At 30.8% G+C, this 24,441-nt stretch overlaps 1 protein-coding gene across 5 annotated transcripts in view; it reads right to left on the bottom strand.

Moving 5' to 3' along the window:
- Window positions 1-8,128: 8,128 nt before the first annotated feature.
- The window catches only part of LOC123291610 (fibrosin-1-like protein), a 396,899-nt gene continuing 380,586 nt past the window's right edge, over window positions 8,129-24,441 (bottom strand). For 2 of the 5 annotated variants that reach the window (XM_044871954.1, XM_044871958.1), the window contains 7 exons: window positions 15,164-17,031; window positions 14,415-14,812; window positions 13,714-13,961; window positions 12,717-12,878; window positions 12,419-12,454; window positions 10,146-10,404; window positions 8,129-9,554 (listed from right to left, as the gene is read on the bottom strand). In XM_044871954.1, coding sequence (XP_044727889.1) covers window positions 8,611-9,554; window positions 10,146-10,404; window positions 12,419-12,454; window positions 12,717-12,878; window positions 13,714-13,961; window positions 14,415-14,812; window positions 15,164-17,031 — 3,915 coding nt within the window. In that variant the 3' untranslated portion in view covers window positions 8,129-8,610. The remainder of the gene's footprint in view (window positions 9,555-10,145; window positions 10,405-12,418; window positions 12,455-12,716; window positions 12,879-13,713; window positions 13,962-14,414; window positions 14,813-15,163; window positions 17,032-24,441) is intronic. The other 3 variants (XM_044871955.1, XM_044871956.1, XM_044871957.1) reach the window with 3 other exon arrangements.

Genomic DNA, 24,441 nt, shown 5'->3' with positions numbered 1-24,441 from the left:
TGAGATGATCATTTTTTAACAAATAGATTGCAACTTATTTATATTTAGTGAAAGTGATATCTCTGTTTTTAAGTTTCAATTATTTTAAGAAGTTTTGTAATGGCTTATTACCATTTTAAATATATTTACATATTTCCAAAACATCCAGAATTTAAGGATTTACCTAATAGTAATATATATACTCAATATATATGAAATGTACTAGATTGTATTACGTTTAGTCCCAAAATAATTGATAGACACCTTCTCAGCATGTTTAGTGTGAAAACGTATAAGAATATTAATATTTTCTTCTAAAAAGGTCGCATTTTACACATGTGTGTATTTTATTTGTGTTCTTTCAATAAAGACTTTATTTTAGTTCTGTAAAGTTCTTTGTTTCTCAGAACCTGTAAAATCGCATTGATTGTTCGGGATAGTTCTCCAGCTAGATCTATCGTTGTTTAATAAGAACGTAAATGGATACATTAAAAAAATCACTTTTATAAATCAGAATACATCCTACTAACATACTTACTCTGTTTTGACCTTCTTTAGTGTTCAAATTGATCAAATTGCTTCAAAACGAAAAACTCTAAAAATGGCTGTACAATTTTCGCCTCTTTTGAAGTTCAACCACAAGACTGTTTATAATTACTAGATATACTGGCACCCTGAATATTTCCCGACCAGATAATTAAGAAGTAATGTCTTCGACAGATTTATCTGCTGTGAGCTTTCTCTTCTGTATCCTTTTCAGTTTTTGACTATATTGAAAGTTCCATGTACTTACTTGCTGTTAATTTTATTACAATCTTCCCTTTCTGCAGAAATAATATGAATTAGACTATCATAGATTTGAATAACTACTGTATAAATGATTTTTTTTTAAATTCTACGCACGCGGAAGCTCAAACGCAAAAATAAGCATTATCTCAAAACAAGCTCAAATAGATCTGGCTCACTCAATTTTTTATCACACTTCGCAAATAAATCGTCAATTGATTTTGAATTAAACTTGAAAGATATGAGTGTTTTCACTTCCGCTTCATCCATGCATTTTTTTTTTAATTAACAACAGGATTCCGATATATCGAATAGTGTAAAAGTATTCTCATTTATCGAAAATTAAGTATATTGGATCACGTGTCAGGTAGAATGAAATCTTTTATTTGACTAGGCTTACTTGAGATACCACGTAAAAAAGGTGCCAATGTATCTTACCCCAATGGTAGTGTGAAAATGGATACAAAATTTATTGCTTTTAACTTATAGAATGAATAAAGGGAACAAAAGGGAACCTATAATTGCCGTAGAACTCGGTGGAAATTCTCCAATGAGACAATTATAAATCTCAAAAAAGTTAAACGTCATTAGAAAACTATACGTTAAATGTATTTTTTTTTTTTAAACTTATATGTCTTTTAGATACGTACTAGTTTATACAGAGAGCCCAAAAATACTGAATAACAGAAAAAATGATAAGGAATGCATTAAGTCCTGTGAGTTTAGGCTTCGTTGATTATCATTATTAATTTTCAAAATTGCTCGGATAGTACCTATTAGAAAATCGAAGTTTTTATAAATACCAAGTTTTCTAGGCCTATCCGGATTTTATTATTGTTAATAAAATTTACTGCAAGCCCATTTTATCGCTAAGAGTAATATTTACAAAGAACTTTGCTTTTGAAGATTTAAAAAAATTAATTTCTTTGGCACATTTATTATTTTTCGAAAAATTGATAGTTTTCAAGATAATAAAAACAAGTGAAAACAAACAATTGACTGAGTTAATTGTTGAAATACCATGTATAGACAGTATTGATCACGTAAATAAAATAAGTAATTGTCACGTAAATAAAAAAAGATATACACTTTTAAATAGCCACACACACATAACTGATATTCCCATATTAATACATACTATAAAATTTGCACCTAATTAGCGCCCTCGTGGGTAAACTGTGATGTTCACAAAAAAAATGTTTCAAACAAAAGTTGTTTATTTTTTTATACGTAACATTTTTTACATTTAACTTTTGTTCTATCTCTAACGGCTTACAAGATGGGTCCTACGGACCCAAGACCCAATTGACCTATATTGCTCATTTACGAACTCGACCTCACTTTTTACGTCCTGAGTACGCTATAAAAATTTCAGCTTAATATCTCTTTTCGTTTTTGAGTTATCGTGTTGACAGACAGACGGATAGACAACCGGAAATGGACTAATTAGGCGATTCTATGAACACCTATACCAAAATTTTTTTTTGTAGCATCAATATTTTTAAGCGTTACAAACTTGGGACTAAACTTAATATACTATGTATATTTCATATATACATGGTATAAAAAACACGAATTACAATTAAATTCAATCTATTAAAACATAAAAAACCCGTGGTTCAAATCAAAGGGGGTTTTTCTGATAGGCGTTGAAAAATTTATTATTTTATTAGGCTATTTTTATATTATTAACTTACCTATTAATTTTTGACTTGATATAAAAATGGTGAAGTGGATGAAAAACTCACGTTTTCCATAATGAGGACTACAAATATACTTGTTGTTACTACACTACTAAGCCTGTATTGGATTCTAAATATGGAAGGAAAAAAATGAACACAAACAAATATTTTATATTTTATAAATGTTTCTAATCGAAACAATATAATACAATATCGCGACCCTTTCAGGATCCGTCACATGAAAAATATATATACGTAGCCCTAAACATACATATTAATTTACTCATTCATTATCTACAAAAAGAAATCAAAATAAAAAAAACGAACAAAAATGAAAAAAAAAAATTTTCAAAAAACAAAAATTCATATTATTTTTTTGTTTTTTTAATGCATTTTTTATGCAAATACTTTTTTTTATCTACATTTTATTTTGGCTTTTTCTCAATTTTTGTTTTCATCATCATATTTATGGGAAAATAACATATTATTTTATTTATTTCGCATACATTATTAATAATTATTTTTTAATTATTTATATATATATATAACTGTTCTTTATACAAGCTTTTTATATTTAAATATATATATTTTTTATTAATGAATTTTTTTATATAAATTAAGTTTTGTAATAAATGGTCTAAATCTGGTCACTTTATTTTTTATCTACCCTTCGTTTGTTTACTATGGCTGATCTGTTTGTACGTAGCTAAAAAAAATACATACAAAGTTTACTTTTCTTTTTTTTTATAAATTTTGATCCAATATTTACTTATTTTTCTACTCCGTAAAAAAAGTTTTGTAATAAAAAATACAAACGTATTAAAAGGGACAATTACAGAAATTAAAAGACCTTTTTATTCTTTAAAATTGCGTTTAGTTTCTTTCCATCTATTTTGGGAAGTTAATTAACAACTTCATTGCTTCAGTGTATGTTTTATAAACACAATAATATAATTTTTGGCTAATTATATCAGGAATTACTTCGAATAAATATATTTAATTGAAATATAGTTTTAAAATATTTAAGTTAAGCATAAATATTGCCTAGTTTATTTATTATTAAGTTATTATCAAAGAAACAAATTTAAATTTATAAACATTAGACAGTCTAATAATGCAGAAAAAAATCGTATTTTAGGGGCGACATGACTAAAATATCATTATTTATTTTAATAATCTTTCTATGTAATATGTATATTCAAGTGTTAAACTTAAAACACCCTTACACAAAATTTTGATTCCGACTTTTGTTCAATATTTCGAGAAATTAATGAGCTTTGCTAAAGCTTATTCGGCTGTCGGATGTGCAATATAAGCCAGTTTTGATATTTATATAATGTTTTCTACAATAAAGGTAATGCAAATGTCAAAAATTGTGTTTTTTATACTTCCGTCATTCGATATTCGACGAACGTATTTCGACATAAATTGAAGAATAAGTATTAGGAAAGGTTTAAGAGAGGTTAATGAGTTCTTATTCTAAACAAGTTTACTCAATGGACCTAGACCTTAAGAGCCGAGTGTCGGCACTGCCAAACTAGAATTCTATTTAAAATGTTTTGCAAACTAAATAAAGACGCCACCAGACCAGTTATAATCCCAAAAAAATTGATTAAAAACATCTCGATTCAGTAAATATGATGACTTTGCTGCTATTTGTTGGGTGCATGCAATATGTCTGAATAGACAAACGTTGTTTACATTTGGGTGTTCAAAAATGACATTACGCAAACCAAATACATATATTTTTAAGTTATATGTAAATGCCAACTTTCAATTGTCTTATATTTAATTTATGATCACTGTAAAAATATGTATCTTTGTTATTCAAATTAAGATGAGCATTTCTGTGGGCTGTATTATGCATTTTGTTAAAATACATCCCCTTCAGGACCCACAATACAAATATTTAGCATAGCTAATTAATAATAATCTTATAATCTAGCTAAATATTTTTATTGTGGGTCCTGAAGGGGATGTATTTTAACAAAATGCATGTATGTTTGTGTCACAAATATGCAAGGATTACATATGGTACTATATTTAATCCGTGAATGTTTTGTGGCACAGAATGTATACCTCAGTGTCACAAAAAAAGCACGGATTACATATAATACTACATGTAATCCGTGCATTTTTTGTGACACTGGAGCTTATACATAATATAAATATGTACATATAAAATATGTATACTCATGGAATATAAACATGGTCAGCTAAGAGAAATAAAATATTTGTTTTAAATACTAAGCAATCCTTTAAAATTTCTGCATTTGATTTAAAAATTTTTGGCTATAGAAGAATATTTTTATTAATTTATTAAGCTAGTATGGCAGCCTCTAGGGATACAGTTAACTTCTAAGTTAAGAGAAAACAAAATTTTTTTTACCGTACGTTCTAAAATATATAATTAATTAAACTTACGCAAAATTACATGGATTTTTATGAGTGTCTTTGTGCAATAATGCCGGAAATTGATGCTTTGAAAAAAATTGGCACAGTTGACCTCAGAAAAACGTACACTGAAATAAATTCGCCCCTATTAGTTTCTGCTTCTATTCTTAATGGAAAATATTTTTTATCTTAATGGACGAATTGTCATTAAATTATATACATACGGTCATGAATGGTATCACAATTAAATGCCAGCAAATAATAATGTATATTATAAGTTTTATTTAAATCATAATCAAAATAATATATAAATTAAAATTACGTTACCTTTTGTAAACAAATGGGAAATTATTTTTGAGCTTATGCTTATGAATTTAAATGACAGCTGATCATTCAATATGTCAATTTTGGTCAACTTTTTTAATTGTTATTAATACGTATTAAATTTGGTCAATAAAATATTATATTTTATCATAAATTTTATTGTATCATAAGTTGTAAAAAAAATAATTGATTGGTGATATCTGATTTGATTAAATCGTTTCTCGTCTCTATACTTGCTATACGACCTTAAATAAAATATTTAAATTTAAATAAAATATTTTGTATACATGGCATACACAATTTTTTTTTAAATTTCTATTTTAATTCGTTTCTCTGATAATGGCTTAATAATCTAGTAAAAGCTAATCGGTTTTCAGACAATGCTTTTTTTAAAGGTATTTGTGACTGAACAAAAAAAAATTGGCTATATTTATTTGCATTTATAAAAAATGTTTTAGCATTGCTTACAGTAAAGGTTTTTTTTTACCAATATATACTGTATTTCTTGAGATATTAAATAATATTATCTTTTTGTAGCCTTGTGTTTTATGCACTATTATTTATTCTGATTGTAAAGTAGAGAAGGGTTTTAATACATTATAATGCAACCGTCCTTTTCTACTAGCACATAATGTACTACACTGAGACAAAAATAACAAAATAATTGATATCTCTAACAATGAAATTATACATTTATCGAGCCAGAGAACCCACAGCATTTAAATATGGCAGACATTGACTTTAACGGACGTTAGTTTAAAAAATATTCGAAATAATAATGTATTGTATTGTAAATTATAAATTTAAAATAAATAATTCTAAAAATAATATTATACCATTTGATTAGTCTCTGAATAAAAAATGATGTAAACAAAATTCTATAAATAAAATTGTATTAATAAATTAATTATTCCTAAAACAACATTTTTTTTCATTGAGACTCAATCGTTAGATGCTAAAAATTTATTATAAATTAATAATACAAAACCTACAATGTAAGTTACATCTTTAAATAATTTTATTTAAAAAAAATCATCTAAAATTAAATATTCTACAAAAGAAATTAATTTAAATATTCGCTTACAAGTTGTATTGACGTTTTTGTATTACGTAGAGCACCTTTAGTAATTAATTATTTTAAAAATATTCGAAAACAAATCAGCCATTGTATAAGGATATATTTGTGTTTTGTTTCTTTATATATAATTATCATTAATTTAATATTTACAACGAATAGGTACCGATTTTTAACAAATCGGTATTTTTTTTGCATAAATTACATAATTCACAATACTCGATGATAATTTATTTACTATATTATGAATGTTAATGCTACAATTTAAAATAAAATGAATATATTAAAGAAAAAATTTAGAATTATTTGTAATTACTTTACACATATCCTCTTATTTTTCTTTATAATGAGAGGTTTTATTTACAAAACAATTAAAATAAATTGTTGCGATAAGATTTTTATATACATAAAAAATTCGAAAGAAAATTAAACTAAAATTGATTTAATTTAATGTTTAGTTTAAACTAACTAACTGTATCATTAACATTCTGTGAGGTTTATTTATTTATTGAGACATACCATCAACCAATGGAATTTATTGGTAGATAGATAAAGCACGCTTACCTCTGACTAGCAAGAACCTCAACATAATATTTGTCAAGTATATACTTCTAAGATCAGTTCACATGATACATACTACTCTAGCTTTACTAATATTTAGAAAACAACAGATACAGACCGCACTTCGGCAAACAATATCGAGGAGTGTCGGTCTATTATATGAAATTTGACATCGTGATCAAGAGATTAGAGCTTAAGGTATTTCCAAATTAAATTAGCTGACAGAATTCTCCCGCATATATACATAAACTAGTATTTGTATTGCTAGTATATTATTTCAAACGACTTTCAAACATTTTTAATTAACAACCTGATGGTCATTATCCCACAATTTTAAAGTAAAAATATTTCTAAAGAATTTATGAAAGTATGCGTCGAATTTCAGACCAAGCGAGACTATATTCACAGAGTTCAAAGTAAAAATCGTCATAAATTCTCAAAAAAATTCATCTGATTTCTGACGATTCATTATACTAATATTGTGAATTTTGCTAAGTTCTTGACAACCTAATAATAGTTTGGAAATACATTAAGCGAATTGTTCTCTATTAAAAGTTCTTTTGTTCAAATTTTTTAATCCTCTCCAACTTCTAGACCAATTTTTTTTTTTTTAAACATTTGTTTGGCGATAAGAAAGACTTTTATAATTTATAATTTAAAATACTTTTATAATTGATTCACAAAGAGTTTAAATTTGTGTCTCCTTTTTATTTATTTGTGAAGTATTAACTTTGTTTTTATCTATGATTTCATGTGAAAGGCAGTTGGTGTCTTATGGAAGGACTAAATCGTAGTATCGAAAAGGCACATTATCTAAATTTATGGTATTTCATGAATAAATGTAGGAAAGTATTATAAATTTAGATAGTGGCCCTATTACAAAGCCAGATTGAGAAATTATAACACAAAAAAACATGCAATTTTTTAACTTCGAAATTTGCTAATAACACTATTGCGTTATACAAGATTAGTTGATCAACGCTGATTGGTCAAATAAAATCATCTGGTCTACACTGATACTGATTGGCTATCAATATTCTTTAATAGCACACCGATGAAGCCGTAGATAAAAACAAAGTTACGTTAATTGTATATCTCTCTGGAGAGAAATTATAAGTAGCTAATTCACACTGATGATAAGAATAACTGATGCAGTAATTGAGTGGAATTAAAATTTAATTTCAAATATGTACATTAAGTTCTCATTTTTGATAAGTTAAAATTACTTTTGTCTCATTTCTACAATAAATAAATCAAATTTTATTTACAGATTTCAGATTATTTTTTGTTTTACAGATATATTTGTTCGACCTTATTTAATAGTCCTTTTTTGGTGGAGAAAATCATATCTATTTAATAAACCAAACTTTAACACGATATGTCAAAATCTGTTGTTTTCTAAGTCTTCCATAGATTACGAAATTTAACTTCACACTTTTTTTTTTAGTATTTCAGTACATACAAATAAAATAAGTATTCCTCAGGTTTGTAAAAGGCAGTGACATATACGCTTTGTATGAGAGTTCGTTACATGTGAATCAATCTTTTGTTGTATTCAGCGACAATATAAATACAAATTTTATGAAAATGTCGTTTTCTATATTCAAACGCATTTTATTTGAACATAAAAATATAATCATTTGTATTATATGTCACTAGATATTTATTGTTTAAATAAACAAAATAATCCTTTTACTCAATTTTCTTATCATCTTCTTTATCATTATTTAAATTAAAATAAATTAAGCACATATAAATACTTATGGTCCATATGAATTATTTAAATCTGTTTTATATTTACAATCACTATCATCGTGACTGAGATGAGTCATCTTTTGCTTGTGATGGGGCCAAATGTGGTGGGGGTGGTGGTTGTGGGCCACCAGGTGGACCTGCAGCCGCTCTCATATGCATCATGGCTTGTGCTTCTTTAGTACTTTGTCTTAAATGTGGATTTGCGTACGCACCATACATTTTAACACGTTCTTCTTCAGCACGCATTGCTTCCATTAATGGATTATAACGTAATGGATCAAAACGATATGCATCACGGAATGGATCCGCACTAGGTGGTGGCCACGCATTCGTTGGTGGCGGAGGGAAATGAGGAGGTAATTGTGGTGGACCACCAAGACCTGGAGGCATCATACCTCTTGGTGGCGGTGGTACCATATTATTTGGGTGTCTTAAGTAAGGGTGATATCGTGGATCACTTCTACTTAACATCACTACATCATCGTCTTTAGGTCTAGGTTCTTCTTTCACTCGTATATCGTCTGTATTACCATTACGTAATGGTGATCGTTCACGGGCGGCAGCAGCCGCAGCCGCTGCAGCTGCTGCTTTACTTTCAGCTAAACGTTGCTGATGTAATCGTTCTAATTCTCTTCGTTCCATCTCTCTACGCTCTTTTTCACGCCTCTCTCTTTCACGTTCACGTTCCCTTTCTTGTTGTTCTAACTGTTGTTTGCGTTCTCGCTCTCGTTCTCGTTCTCTCTCCCTACGAATTCGTTCTCTTTCTCGTTCTTCTTGTTCTCGGCGTTCAAGTGCAACTGGATCGGGTTTCAATCCCCATGGACCTGTTGGTCCTGGATATCCAGTAACAGTTCGTTGTAAAGCTGAAACCGATCTCCACGGATCGTGTAAACCTAATGGTGGTAGTTCACGACCAGGAGCTGGATATGGTGACATTCCAAACGCTGCTGGATTTGGAAATGCAGACCCGTAACGACTAAATGGTGACACCCCACCTGCTGAAAAATATGTACAAATCCAATAAGTTCAAATTAATTTTTTTAAATCACTGATTTTTCAACAAGAGCTTTCATTTTTAATTGCAACATTTTTTTCACACAACAAATTTGCAGATGCCATTCTTTGATATTTACTCGTTACAAAACTTACTCGCAACAAAAATAGTTAATATTTTCAAGACGGTTCACAAAAAAAATACTTCTTTCAGTTGAAGCATAATTTCACAATTCGCGAGTTGTGATGTAATGGATAAATTTGAATGACTCGATCTTTCACCATTGAAACTAATTTGACGGTACCATAAATGTAAATGATGTATATCTGCTTTAGAAGCGAGTAACCTTTTTTCAACAATTTGCTATTAATTGCCACACCAGTGATGAAATCATCTCATTATTAACAAATTAAAGTGTTCATAATTCCTGATCGTAATTTCTCTAAAAGTTGACTATAAATAATTTAGATTTTTCATTTGATTGAAATAGAAATAACATTGCTAAAAAAAATTCTTTTTTTTTTTCAAATAAATTAAAATGAAAGCTATTGTTGAAATACTCTGTAGAAAGTTAAAAATAAAACAAAGGACAAACCTAAATGTGTAGGAGGTGCAGCAAATAAACTTCCCGGATGTGGTGTAGTGTCAAATGGTGGACCCCTATGAAATGGTGGTAATTCATGTGGTGGTCTAGAGGGGTGTACAAGTCCACCAGGGAACACATGTGAAGGTGGTCGCAACAATTCTGATTTTGCTCCAACACTCCCCGGTTTTAAATCCGCTTGTTGTTTTTGTTGATGGTGATATATTTCCCATGCCACTCTAACATGCATCGCATTCCATTTACCGGTTTTCTAAACAATCAAATAATTTTTTTGTGTTAATTAAAAAGATAACTTCTCTTTAACAATAAAAAATTTTTCTTATCATTAGACATTTGAAATTATTTTAATTGTTCGATAGTTTTTTATATTTAATAGTGGGGGGTAAAAACTAAACTTTTAATATTCTTCCATAAGATACATAAATTCGACTGATTTAATTAAATCTATATGACCCTGATTTGCTCGATTAGTTTAAAACATCTATTTTTCAACTGTCATCATTTTTGAGTTACATTTGCATACATTGACAATTGCGTAACATCATATACTGGGTGTAAGTTGAAATCTTTGTCCTTAGTTACTCCTAAAACCGCGCAATCTCTATCAAGCATTTTATTAGCAACAGCTGGTTAAATCAACATTTTAGTAATGCGTCAAACGTTTAAACGGAAAAAAATTATTTAATAAAGAACTGTTGAATAATTTTGTAAAAAATTCGGGCTTTAATATGAGCAGAAGAAAGTATAAAAAAATACATGGTGCTCATTGTTTTATCCGCCTTTTGATTTAATCCAACCTTTCGTTCCAGAACGACAGATTGTCAATAGAGAATATTCGTCAAAAACGATCAGAGTTATGGAACAAAAACTAATAAATTTGGGCAATAACATAGAGCAACAATTGAATCAAAATTTGGGGCATAAAACGTGACATTCACAATCAATTAACCACCGTTTTCGTACAAATTTGGTTCCTTCTAATTTTTTTTTTTTAAATCTCAAAACTAAATTTGATACTCCAAAATTAGTAGTCCGCGAGACAGCACCTGTTTTGTTTGTCATTTTGACGAGTCTAGCAAACTTTCTCTCTAGACTTTTTTCGAAAGTGCTGCGTTTTCAAATGAGCATAATAACGTCATATTTAAGCTATCGGTCTGAAAAAACACAGCAAGGAATTTATTGGATACTGTGACCACTTAATACTTGAATAATAACTATTAAACAATTTTTCTTTATACATGGCCGAAAGTACGTACTTTCTGCTCCTGTTGGGAGGCAGAAAGTCCGTAATTATGTTTTGGTACCAAAGCATAAATGTGGGACTCTCAAACTTTCTGCCTTTGAAATGTAATATAGTATAACAAAAGTGAACTATGTATGTAGTGAAAAACAAAAATACTTAAGTACGGCATGTTGGAGATGGTATGAGCATGCCATCGGTGTAGTATTGTTATCAGTTATCAAGTGGTCATAGTGTCTGGCAAATTTGCTGCTGCGTTTTTTCAGACTGATAGCGAATATAACGTTATACCATGCTCATTTGAAAACGCAACACTTTCCAACCATGTCGTAGAAAGAAAATTTGGTAGGCTCGCCAAAAGGAATCCACCCACGAAGTTTCAAGGATGTATTCATAATTTACCAAAAAGGGTGCTATACCAGAAAACGGCTATAGTGTTTCGAAAGATTGAAAAGCGGTGAGCGCATTTTGAAGGCGACGAAATAAATATTAATGATATCGAAAACTGTATATTATTTAATAAATTTCGCTTATTTTTTCCATGGTGCAATATTGTGAGATTTGTAGCTTGTATGGAAGCTTCTGTGTGCGAAATTCTCTTATTTTAAAATGTTAGGTCATACAATTCCAAATCAGTCGATTTCTATGCGGTAAGATAAATACTCATAAAAATTATTATTATTAAACGGAAATGAATTGAAAATTTTAAGTAATATAATTGTAGCTCTCCGTTTACGTCTTCAGCCTTGAAACTGAACATATAAAAATGATGCGTTTCCTCGTTCCTTGCTAAGTGATGTAATAATTAAGTTACGTTAAGTTAAGTTATTTGATGTATGGTTGATGCTCTGGTTTGAGTGATAAGTGGTGTAACATGAATACTAATTTCTGAATATGTGAAAATATCGAATTATAAAATAATTTTTTTTTGAACTCATGCACAAAAAAAAGTGTGGAAACGAAACGATAATTTCGCCAATGAATAATTTTGAACCAATAATTTTGTAATTTATGACACACGTACCATAATTTTAGGTTTAGTTGATTCGCCCAATGGTTGCTGTGAAAATAGAAATAAAAAAGCGTTAGGCATTTAAAAGCAGGATTTTGCCAATTATTGTTTTTTGTTTAATAAAAAAAAAAATTAAAATTAAAAAATTTTGTTTTGGAGCATAGCATTTGCACACACATAACTTGTGGCAGAAAAAAAAATTTTGAATTGAAAAATTTGATTACATGCATGGAGGATGGATGTGGATGATGATATTGTGAAAGCATTAAAAATCTTAGAAAACGACGGGAAAAACAATGTATATACAAACCTTTGGTTGAAACGCAGGTAAATGATTTGGTGGTACAAATGGAGTTGGTCCACCTAATCCTGGATGTAGTAGACCCGGTGAATAACCTGGATAACTTGATAGTCCCATATTTTGTCGATAGAATGGGGAATCTACACTACCCATTTTAGGTATGTCTTTGAACTGAAAATGGATAAAGGCTATTAATGAAAAATATTTGGCAAAATAATAAGTTTGCGTGATTTTTCGAAAAAAAGCAGTTAGATTTGTTTTATGACTTGAATAGTCATAGTTCATTACATGGCGGCGTAAATTTTCAGTACTGTTTCCTGGCAGCACGTAATTTTCATTCTATTTCTATTCGTGGTCGCAGCAATTACGCGTTAAGCGAGAAAATTGATGCGGTTATACTCAGTGATTTTTTTCAGCAAGTGGGAAAAAACAATTTTTGTCCAAAAGCGCGAACTAAATACAGGTGGGAGGGGAGGGGGGGTTGTGAATTTGAGAGTTGAAAGGTGTAAAATTACTGGTCAAAATGTCAGCACGGACTACTAGACTTATATGTGTTTTTTAAAGTCTCCCAAGTAACTATAAAGCAGGAAAAAATTCATCCTTAGGCCGGTTTTCCACTAAACGGACAAAAAAAAAAAAGTTGAAAATACCACCATATGTGATTATTATTATTATTATCTGACTGTTGCAAAACAAACCAGTCTTAAAAAAGTTTGCGAACGTACATTAGCAAATCCATGCTTTCATTTTTTTTTTCATTATGAAAAAAGATATTTTGGTAATTGTTGACAAAACTTGATATAATCGCATGTACTTTCTTGACTTACAGAGAAATGCCACGACGACGAACATAAATATATACATCCTTATCCTGCATTGTTTTAACATTTATTACTGATTGAAAGCAAGTAGAAACATTTTTTCAAGCCATGTAACTTGTGCGTTAAATGTCTGTTAATACATTTATTTGGAGAAATTTATGATGAAAAAAAAAGAAGATATTTACCAATGGTGGTGGAAACAGTGACGGTGGTGGCACCACCGCTGGTGGTGCAGGTGGTGGTGGTAAAATTGGTGCTGCATGTTGATGAACATGCGTATGATGATGTTGATGCTGGTGCATTTCAGTACGTAAATATGATGGAGCACCTGGAACACCTGGAACAACACCTCCAACCGTTGCTGATGACAATGTACGATCTTGTGACGCTAAGAATCGGTTATCTAATTCACGACGTAACATATCCGCTTGATCTGTAATTGATAAATGCATTCATTTGTATTGTATTAAACTTGTTGTGTTTTTATTTGAGTAGTAAAAAATGACAATCGATATGGCCAATCAACGTGAAGCAACTCATCTTTATTATTGTGCTACTTTTACATATTTATGTTATAATGTATATCGATTATTTTTAATATACATAGCGTGAGTAGTATTCAAGTATTTAATTATATAAGGTGCCTCTTACCCCTTCCTGTGGTGCCTAATTTTATAACCATTAATTGTTATTCTAATTTAAATGAACAACAAAATACCATAGGTATTCTCTAGTGATGAGTAAAATCTTCGTTTGTAATTGCAACATTGAGACTGCAAGACTCTTGAAAGAACAGATCATACTTAGGGTTACCATCCCTTCAGTTTTAGGCTCCGAAATAGAGTATTTTATAGTTTATTAAATATAAATAAAAGTAAGTACTTACTTGATTGAAATAATGAGTCTGCTGAAAATGGATTTGGATTTGTTTGTAAACTTAATGGACTAGCAGTTGATACAGGGGGTGGTGCCAATGGTGGCGCAAACATTGGTGCTGGGAATGAATGATGCATTGTTGGTGGTACTGTGGGAGCAGCAGCAGCAGCTGATACTGGTGGTGGTGTCGGTCTAGGTGGTGCTGGAGACAATTGTGATCCTACTGACGGTGGTACACCACCACTTGGTGGCATAACGCCACCCGCTGAACTGGAACTCCATACGGCTGCTTTCGAGAATGCAAGTGTGGAGGAAGATAAACTACTGCTGGTTACAGATACGCTTGTAGAGGAATATGGTATACTGACTGGTGTTACGCTACCCCGACTTAAACTGCTGACGTTGCTGCTGTAAACAAATGATTGTAAATTTACATTAATTTATGTTGAAAATAAAAATGTTCGTAAATTTTATTTTTAATTTCTGTGTGAATTCACAGGATAAAAACAGAACTTTCTCATCCGAATTCGTTTGATTAATCACCCAAGTTTCAGGTTTGTGTGTGAGTGGTTCCTTTTGTATTACTTTAAATTACTGCATGTACTTCAATTTTGAGAAAATGCAGACCCTCATTTTAATATATAATGGCTAGTAGTACTTCTTACGGGTTAATGTTTTCCTCTGGTTGCAAAAATATTTACTATTTTTTTTTAAAACTAATGCATACAGTAATATTCAAAATTATGAAAAAATACATACCTGTAACTGTCCCTTTCTCGATTTGGACTATGTCCTCGCGGTGAATGTGTCCCTCTATTACTTTGTAAAGAAGCTGCACTTAATTCTCGATTGTGACTAGAGGATATTGCCGCTGGTGGTAAATGTAAACTGTTTACTGATGACGTTGTACTTAAATTTTGTGTTTGTGACGTAATCGTTGGTGAAGGCAATGTTGGTACAACTGGTGGTCTCCCACCACTATGCTGCATCATTGATGATGACGGCGAAGTCACAGCTATTGAATTACGCAAACTAGCTGCATATGGTGCATATAATGGGGGATACGCCGGAAAGGTACTTGGCGCTTGTTGTGGTGGATGATGATACGCTCCAATACCATTACTTACAGTACCATTTGGAAGGTATGTCGCAGGGGGTGGAGGTAATGGTGCAGCTAACATTTGTGGAGGGGGAGGTGCTTGTATATTGGGAGCTGAGGATGTTGGCACATTGGTACTATTGTGTTGTGTTAATTTTTGCTGCTCTCTTTGAGATGGTATCTCATGGTGAGGATGATGATGATGCTGTGGCGGTTGTTGGGGTGGAGGTTGGCTTGATGGTGGAACCAATGATGGTGCTGACGCTGATTGGGGTAATGCTGCTGGCAATGATGCCGGAGGTGTTGCAGCAGACATTGGAGGTGGCGGTGTTGCAGCTGCAGCGGCAGCCGCTGCCGCAGCTGCTCGTGACACTGGCAACATTGGTGGATGATTTGAAAGACTATTTGGTGGATGATTTGATGCAGACGAGAGCGCATGATTCACTATACTATGATGACTACTACTACTACTAATACAATTATTACTACTATTTGTGTTGTGATGTGAAGGCGTATGTGTGTTGTTATGTGCGTGTTGAATTGGAGGTGGTGGAAGTGCTTGCTGTTGATTGTTGGAGGACACTGATAGACTTGGAGGCATTTGATGATTTAGTAATGTAGTTGCATGTCCAGGTCCAATATGACTGGGAGGTATCATTTGATTACTTGGTGGCATGCTTTGTGGGTGATGATTGATAATATTATTCGAAACACCAATTGTGGATGTTGTAATTGATGATGATAAACTAGTGGCCGATGATGATAAAGATGGTGGTGAGGGGTGTGAGGGATGCGGTGACGAATGTGAGGGATGCGGAGACGGATGTGAGGGATGCGGCGACGGATGTGATGGATGCGGCGACGGGTGTGAGGGATGCGGTGAAGGATGCGAGGAATGTGGGGAAGGGTGTGAAGGGTGCGGTGAGGGATGTGACGGATGCTGTGAATGCACTACTGGTGATGGTACAACAGCGGATACCGGATGTTGCGGTTGTAAATGTGAATGTGACGGTGCATGTGGAATTTGATTATGAGATGTTGGTGGAGGTGGTGGAAGCGATTGTTGTAAATGTGTGGGAGTTTGTGGGTGTGGAATTGGTTGCTGTTGTTGTGGTTGTGGAATAGGTGGTGGATTTGTTGGAAGTGCTGCTTGTGGTGGAATAGACGTTGTATGATGACTATTTATAGTAGCTGATGTAATAATACCACCCGTTGCTGCAGTGGGTGGTGACTGTGGAGATGATTTTTGTGTTTGATGATCGGTGGTTGCAGCCGCGATAACATGACTTGTGGTCATCGGTGAATTCGAGGAATACGGTGGTTGTGGCAGGGCACTATGTGGAGGAAGAGCAGCAGGTGCTGGACTTGGAGCAGGTGGTGCAAGGCATGGAGATGTTGGTGCAGGCACAGGACTTGCACTTTCGTCACCTCCAGGTATACCTGAAGGTAAACCACCAGTACCAGGAAACTCGTGCTTACGTTGCGGCGTTGGAGTTGATGCAAACAAGACGGAGCCTGCGTCCGAGCCCTAAAACAAAAACAAAGTCAAATGTTAATAAACTATTTGTTAAATATATATAAACTTATTTGGACACTATATATAATTGAAAGCATGTTTGGAAGTAGTTTTATACAAAATATATTTAATAGTTAGCATATATGGTATTTATAAATGTAATGTACAGTTGTTGTTTTGAGGGCGGTTAATTTGAAGGCGGGTTATGAACACATTTGTGGTACTAATTACAACTTGTTAAATTATCAGAGAACATAAGTACTACACTAATATACACTAAATTACATCCACAATGCATATGTACCTATTATAAACAATATAATTTGTATATGACGCTTATTACTTACAAGTTTTTATCCAATATTTTTTATTTCATGAACTGAACTGAGAAGTAAGAATAACTGATATGATTTTATTATACTCGTATTTCCTGGCTAAGAGAGATTTTATCTAACGGTTAAAAAAGAATAACTGGTAGAAGTTATTCTAAGCGAACCAAGTAGTAAAATCGATTAAAATTTTGTTTCATGTACTACTACAATCTAATAAAAATGTTTTGTCAAAGAGTCGGTTTGAGAGTGATTAGAAAAATGTTGAATGAGTGCTCATCGATATTTTTTAGCGTAAAAACAGATAACAAAAAATCCCTGAATAAAATCTAGAAAAATATCAAACGTTTCTAGAATTGGTAGTAAATCAAAAAATTTTTTGTTGGAACTATTGACAGTTAAAGTTGGGATCGATTTGTTTCAGTTTTCAGTCATCCACTTTTAACTTTAAGTCAAATAAAAATCGGCGAATGTTCAGGGAACTTATTAGTAACCGCTCACTGATCACTATTTCCCAAAACGCAACCATTTAAACTTTGTAGGGGATAATTCTGATGTTGAATTGGTCATATTACCCGTAAAAATGTAAAACTAATTTGATACCATGACATAATTTGAATGTGAAATTAAAATTGATTAAAAAACAAAGAAGTTATACAATCAAAGATTGCCCATCAAGGTTGCCCATCTCCTTTTAGCAAAACAAAGTTTTATATGTAATCTCTGTGGCGATACACACGTATGACGTCACTAATAGGTATCTTCCCCTTTTTTTAATTAGAAATTTTACACATTAATATCTTGCATACTAGTAAAGATTTTTAAAAACCAAATTCACTTCTCTATTTGTGAAGTGAGAATTCTAACTATCTGAAGTGATAAACAAAATGTCCGATCTCCTATTCGAACCTATTACAACTTTTCTCTTGAAGAAAATGGCGTAGAAAAATTTCTAAATAGTACAGCAATAAAATAGTCAGCATAGGTTATAAAATATATATCACTTCCAAAAATTGAAGGAAACACAGTAATAATCTGATTTACAAAATATTGGCAAGAAAATTTGAAGAAATCAGTTTTTATCAAATTTTACCATCCTAATAAAAGCAAAACCAATCGTTAGAACAATTACATTCCTTTTTCCACTGTGTATCACAACTCGAAAACTATGAGTGCCAACAAATTTGTTGCTTGATCCTTATCATAAATTTTATTAGACATTTATTTGAACATATTTAAAATATAATGTTTTGTTCGTTAGTGTGTTTTGGCATCACATTTATATTAATTTGTTAGTATAACTATTACAATAACTCGTGTGTGTTTTGCTGTTCAAATTATAAATATTATTTGCTAGTTGTTATTCACTCATAATTTTTGAACTGGTGCCATATTAAAAAGATTATTTTTGTCTTTTTTTCATTTTATACACTGTTCATTATATGCCAATTTCCTAATAATAGTAAATATTTTATGTTTATTTTGAATAAGGTATTTAAAATTAAATATAATTTAATAATAACCAAATTGATTGATTGATGTTTAGGGAAAACTAAAGAAAATTTTCTTTAAATCAATCTTAGTTTAGGTCTTTAACTAAACAACGATAAGGGCTAGTTTTTAACTTCCGAGCCAAAAAAAGGGGTATTATAAATTTGATCGCTATGTGTGTATGTGTGTGTCTGCCTGTCTGTCTGCAGTATCGTAGCGTCTAAACGGATGAACAGATTTTGATTTTTTTTTGTTTCGTTTGAAAGATAATTTAGTTTAGAGTATTCTTAGCTATGTTTCAAGTGCGAGTTTAGGGTTCCATACCCAGAACAACTAAAAAATAGGCGATAATAAGGAAAAAGGTAATTTAATGAAGAGTGTAGATAACTTTCAAGTGCAAGTTTAGGGTTCCGGACCCGAAAAATTTGTCGGGGTTTTTTAAAATTTTGTAAATGTCACTTGCAAAATTATAAAATATATTCATTTAACGATATCACTGAAATCAACAAGATTTCACAATAGTGATATTTTGCGTTAGCAGATTCTAACCTGCCACTCTTTGGCATATTACCAAGTGATTGAATGATGCTAAATTGACGCACGAAACCGTCGATTGCGCTCTAATTAAGGTAATTGCTACGAATGTAATAATGTCGGAATGCGCGACACGTAATTTTTATTTATCCCCATTTTGAGAGTGAAGATTGACCAATAAACAATAAATATTTACCTAATAAAATGACATATAAGCAAGTTTATGATACAAAAGTAGGCTTGGTATAATTGCAAAAAGACCAATTTCCCTAAATCTAGGAACTTCAATGATTATCTAATAGAGTTCGTTCAAACCAAAGTGGCACCGAACAAGAAAGAGTGTATATATGAGTGCGCATGTGCTCTTGCTCGAACAAACTTTACTCATGTTAAGAACATATTAACCTAAGATTTGCCTAGCTTTGGATAGGTAGATCTAATTGAATGTTACTTACAAGGGTAACCAAAATTCGCACGCAATTCACAATAGTTTTCGGGTTTCCTATAAGATACATTACTATTATTTGCAAATTATATACATTAAATTGTCAAGTCAAGATTATGGACATCAAGATTGTCATCAAATTGACACTAACTTGTGCAAATAAAGAGTTTGAAGTAAGTTTGTTTGCGGTTTTACAAAATTTCGAAACTTATAGTTTCAGGAATTTTTATAAATTTTATGATATTAGCGATTATGGTAAAACGATTATGGTAAAATTAAAATGAATAAATTTTGATGGACGAATGTGATTGGAGTCATGGAAGTAAGATGTCAGTTACAACAGTATACACGGCTAGCCTATAAATACTACAATTTTCGCAGTGTCAAAACTCAATTATTTTTGTGTAAAACATGAAACATAAAATAATAAAATAATCGTGACAGAAGTGCTAAATTGTGCAAACAGAAGAAGTAGTAAGTAGTAAGAAGTAAGCGAGGAACACATATTTTATATACAACAGAGAAAATGATGGTGGTGTAAGATGTAACCGCTACAGTTAACTGTAAGAAGTAGATATAATAAAGAGTTAGTCATCAACATAGGCAAGCAGGGCATTATGCCAAAGAATTTTAATGTATGGATGTAAAACACATTTGTCGCCTGAATTGTAGTTGGCACATGTTCAAATAGATTTGTGTGTTTTTTTTGTGTTTATGTGGATGTGTGTTTTGTTTGAGGAGGAATGATATAAAATAATGTGTAAATTATGTTTCATTTACATTATTTAATTGGAAAATTTGTTGTTTGATCTTTAAATTTTATAATAGAAATACCAAACGAATAATGTCGATCTATGTATATTATAGACGTGTAAATAAATAAACAGTCTATTAACAGGTTGGCTGATAAGTCCCCGGTCTGACACATAAATGGCGTCGCTAGTATTAAATGCATATTATTTTTATATAGTACCATCCTTCAAATGATTCGTGTCAAAATTTGACGTCTGTAAGTCAATTAGTTTGTGAGATAGAGCGTCTTTTGTGAAGCAACTTTTGTTATTGTGAAAAAAATGGAAAAAATGGAATTTCGTGTTTTGATAAAATACTGTTTTCTGAAGGGAAAAAATACAGAGTCCGGAAACTCATTATCAAGCCAAGTTTTTGCTTCCACTGTATTTTTTCCCTTCAGAAAACAGTATTTTATCAAAACACGAAATTCCTTTTTTTCCATTTTTTTCACAATAACAAAAGTTGCTTCACAAAAGACGCTCTATCTCACAAACTAATTGACTTACAGACGTCAAATTTTGACACGAATCATTTGAAGGTTGGTACTATATAAAAATAATATGCATTTAATATTAGCGACGCCATTTATGTGTCAGACCGGGGACTTATCAGCCAACCTATTATATTTATTTCTTTTTGTTAAGGAGTTTCATCAGGATTTTTTATACCCTGTATACTATTTGTAAACTATATCGTTAGCCATTTATATTATATGAAGTAAGAAGAGTTCTTACGGACTCTCGGTTCTTACGGATGTATAAAACAAAGACGGATTGTATATATGTATACATGAAACCCAGCCGGCCAGACTCATCACTTGAAGTTGTACACATACAATACCAATCACACACAGTAACACATAACCATAACACACAGTACACATTCCCTTTTTGTTTTATACATAAGAACGTCCATGAAAACTCTTCTTATTTCATATATTTTATATGATTTTATATGGCTAACGAGATAGCTTATAATCGGTATATGAAATATATATCAAGCTATAATAAACTTAGTTTCAAGTGTTTAACGCTTAAAAATATTGATTCTACGGATAAAATTTTGGTATAAGTCTGTTTGTGCGTCCCGTCGATACGATAACTCAAAAACGAAAAGAGATATCAAGCTGGAATTTTTATAGCGTGCTCAGGAAGTAAAAAGTGAATTTGAGTTCCTAAATGAGCAATATAGGTTAATTGGGTGATTATTTTGTACAGATTATCGAGGAAGTATCAAATATTTAACATAAGACCAAAAAAATTAAAATTAGTTGATAAAAATCGCAATAATAATTAATTTGAAGGAGTACAAGTCTTGGGAAATATGTGAAATTTAATTCATTACAAATCAAAAGCGTCGTTAGCCAGAGCTGGAAGATGGTGGGCAGATAAAATTAATATTTTTAAAACGAAGAATTAAAACGGGCGGAAATTACGTCCTTGCTACAAACATGAGTTAGAGTGAGTGTTCTATAAAGAGTTTGAAGAAGATGTCAAGATTTAGATAGAGCTCAAACTATTTTTCCAGAATCGCGTCTATCACAAGGCTCTACTCACTAACCCTTTTTGTAAAGGAAATTTTGTGAGAGGACGATTTGAGTACCAGTAACTTTATTCATTTTTAGATTTATATGTGGTATATTTATTATTTAATTTATTTGTGTCCTCTTTTTCATTGCAGAAAAGTTATACATCTTAACTCTGTATACTTTTTGTAGAGATTGGTTTGATTTGACATTATATACATTGACTATATTTTTGAAATGCTTTGTACGATATATCTTTCAAGTAATGTAAATTATATAAATTAATATAATAAAACATTATTTTAAAACTATTAGAGTTAGAGAATAAATTATAAATTTATTTGTCATTATGTCAAAACATTTATAATGAATAGTGAATTATCTATAATAATAATAATAATAATAATTATTATTATTATTATTATATTTTATTTATAAGCAAGTAAATTGTACTAATAAAAATATTGTGTTAATTAGTTTTTAGTCAAATGTTTATTAATAATATCAACAAAATTACAATGCTTTGTTTATATACACAATCATTAATGTTTACAAAGCATAAAAATTAATTATGTATAAATCAATAAATAATAATTTTAGTTCAAGAGCTTATTGAAAACCTAAAATCCTGATATTACTAAAACCCAATTTCATTCATATTAATCCTTGCAATATCCGAACGAAAAAATTAATTTCAATCCCTATTCCTATCCCTATATTATAAATGTGAAAGTAAGGATGTTTGTTTGCTTTTTTGTTACGCTGTCACGCAAAAACTAATAAATTGATTTGAATTAAATTTAATAATAATATAGCTCATCATATGTTAGAATACCACACAAGCCTGTAATTTATTATATAAGATATATTAAAAAAAAATTTTTTATTTATATTTAATCTATGAACATTTCACTAGGAGCATCATTTTGAATCACAAATTAAAGATTTCTGTAAAAATGATGAACGAGATACAATTCATGGTCACCTGTTCTGATACACTCAATGAATCAAGACTATTTCGCGAGTAAAACAATTCCTACTCCTATTTCGAGTGTTATGGAAGGGGGATAAGTGAGAGCAAGAAACGTGGAGGCTATTATAACGCAGTGGTCTTTTCTTTTAAGCCATCAATTTTACACTTTAAAATTTTCTTCGTCTGTGGTAATATATCGAAACCTCGAATACTATTAGATTTGTGGGCAAAGGAGTTTTAATTAAGAGGTCAAAATTAATCTGTTTCTTCCCGATTATTCGGGATTACTACCATAATCGTCTATAATTCACCGAAGAAGAGCATGTTAAAATATTTGAATGAATCTTTTTGAACTTAGTATGACAACTGTATTTACTGGACGATTTCAAATATAATATTTTTCTATGAAGATATCATGAAAAGTTTTTAAAATTCCGTGATTAAGATCACAATTAAAAAATACAAATAATGTCTTTTATGAAGATATATATAAAAATAACACGATTAAAAAAGAATAAAAGAACACCCAAACATTGATTTCAATTCATTGAATAAAATAAATAATAATCTTTAGTGAATTCTGTATGACTATCAGTCAATTTTATCAAATAAAACAATCTATTAGATCATGTTATATCTATACTTTTTTATAACATGTGACTGTGAGATGCTATCTATTATCATGGCTGGTTGATTCTCCAATTCTTTAACATTTCCGCCGCCTTTATGACGACTCATGTTCACTATTTTTTTTTTGTAGGTTGTACGTTTCTCATTCTGATTTTTATGCCATTTCTTTTATGGTTAAAGTAATTTTTGTTGTTGTTGCTGCTGCTTAGTTTTTCGTTTTTGCCTGTTTTAATACATCCTCACCGTCGTAAAGATTTCTGTTTTTATAATAAACGAGTTCAAATCACATTTTGTCGTTTAATAACTTGTTCGATGTGAAATGTTCTTTGATTTTCTTTTATTATTCAATATATATATTTGTTATTACTTTTTTTTTTTTTTTTTTTTAAATTTTTAGTAACTAAATGAAAAAATCCCGTTGAAAATTCAATGGTACTCGTGTTTTATCAAAATTTAATCATAGGAGTTCATAAATATAATTATTTATAAATGAAATATTTTATAGGATTTTAGAGATCGCTGAATCTCAATTTGAAATATAAAATGTGGAAACACCATACAGGGGCAAAATTTATCCCTTTTGGGAGCATTTTGCAAAACTGTTCAGGTATTTAATACTTTTATCAATTTTTAGCGACCTTGTGTTCAATGATAAGAGCTCAGTAGCAATATTTTTTTTTTAAACTATTGTCAAAGGAATTAG

Source organism: Chrysoperla carnea, chromosome 2, assembly GCF_905475395.1.
Source record: "Chrysoperla carnea chromosome 2, inChrCarn1.1, whole genome shotgun sequence".
Taxonomy (NCBI): Eukaryota; Metazoa; Arthropoda; class Insecta; order Neuroptera; family Chrysopidae; genus Chrysoperla; species Chrysoperla carnea.
The sequence above is the reverse complement of the archived record's forward strand: the minus strand, read 5'-3'. Positions and strand labels throughout refer to the sequence as shown.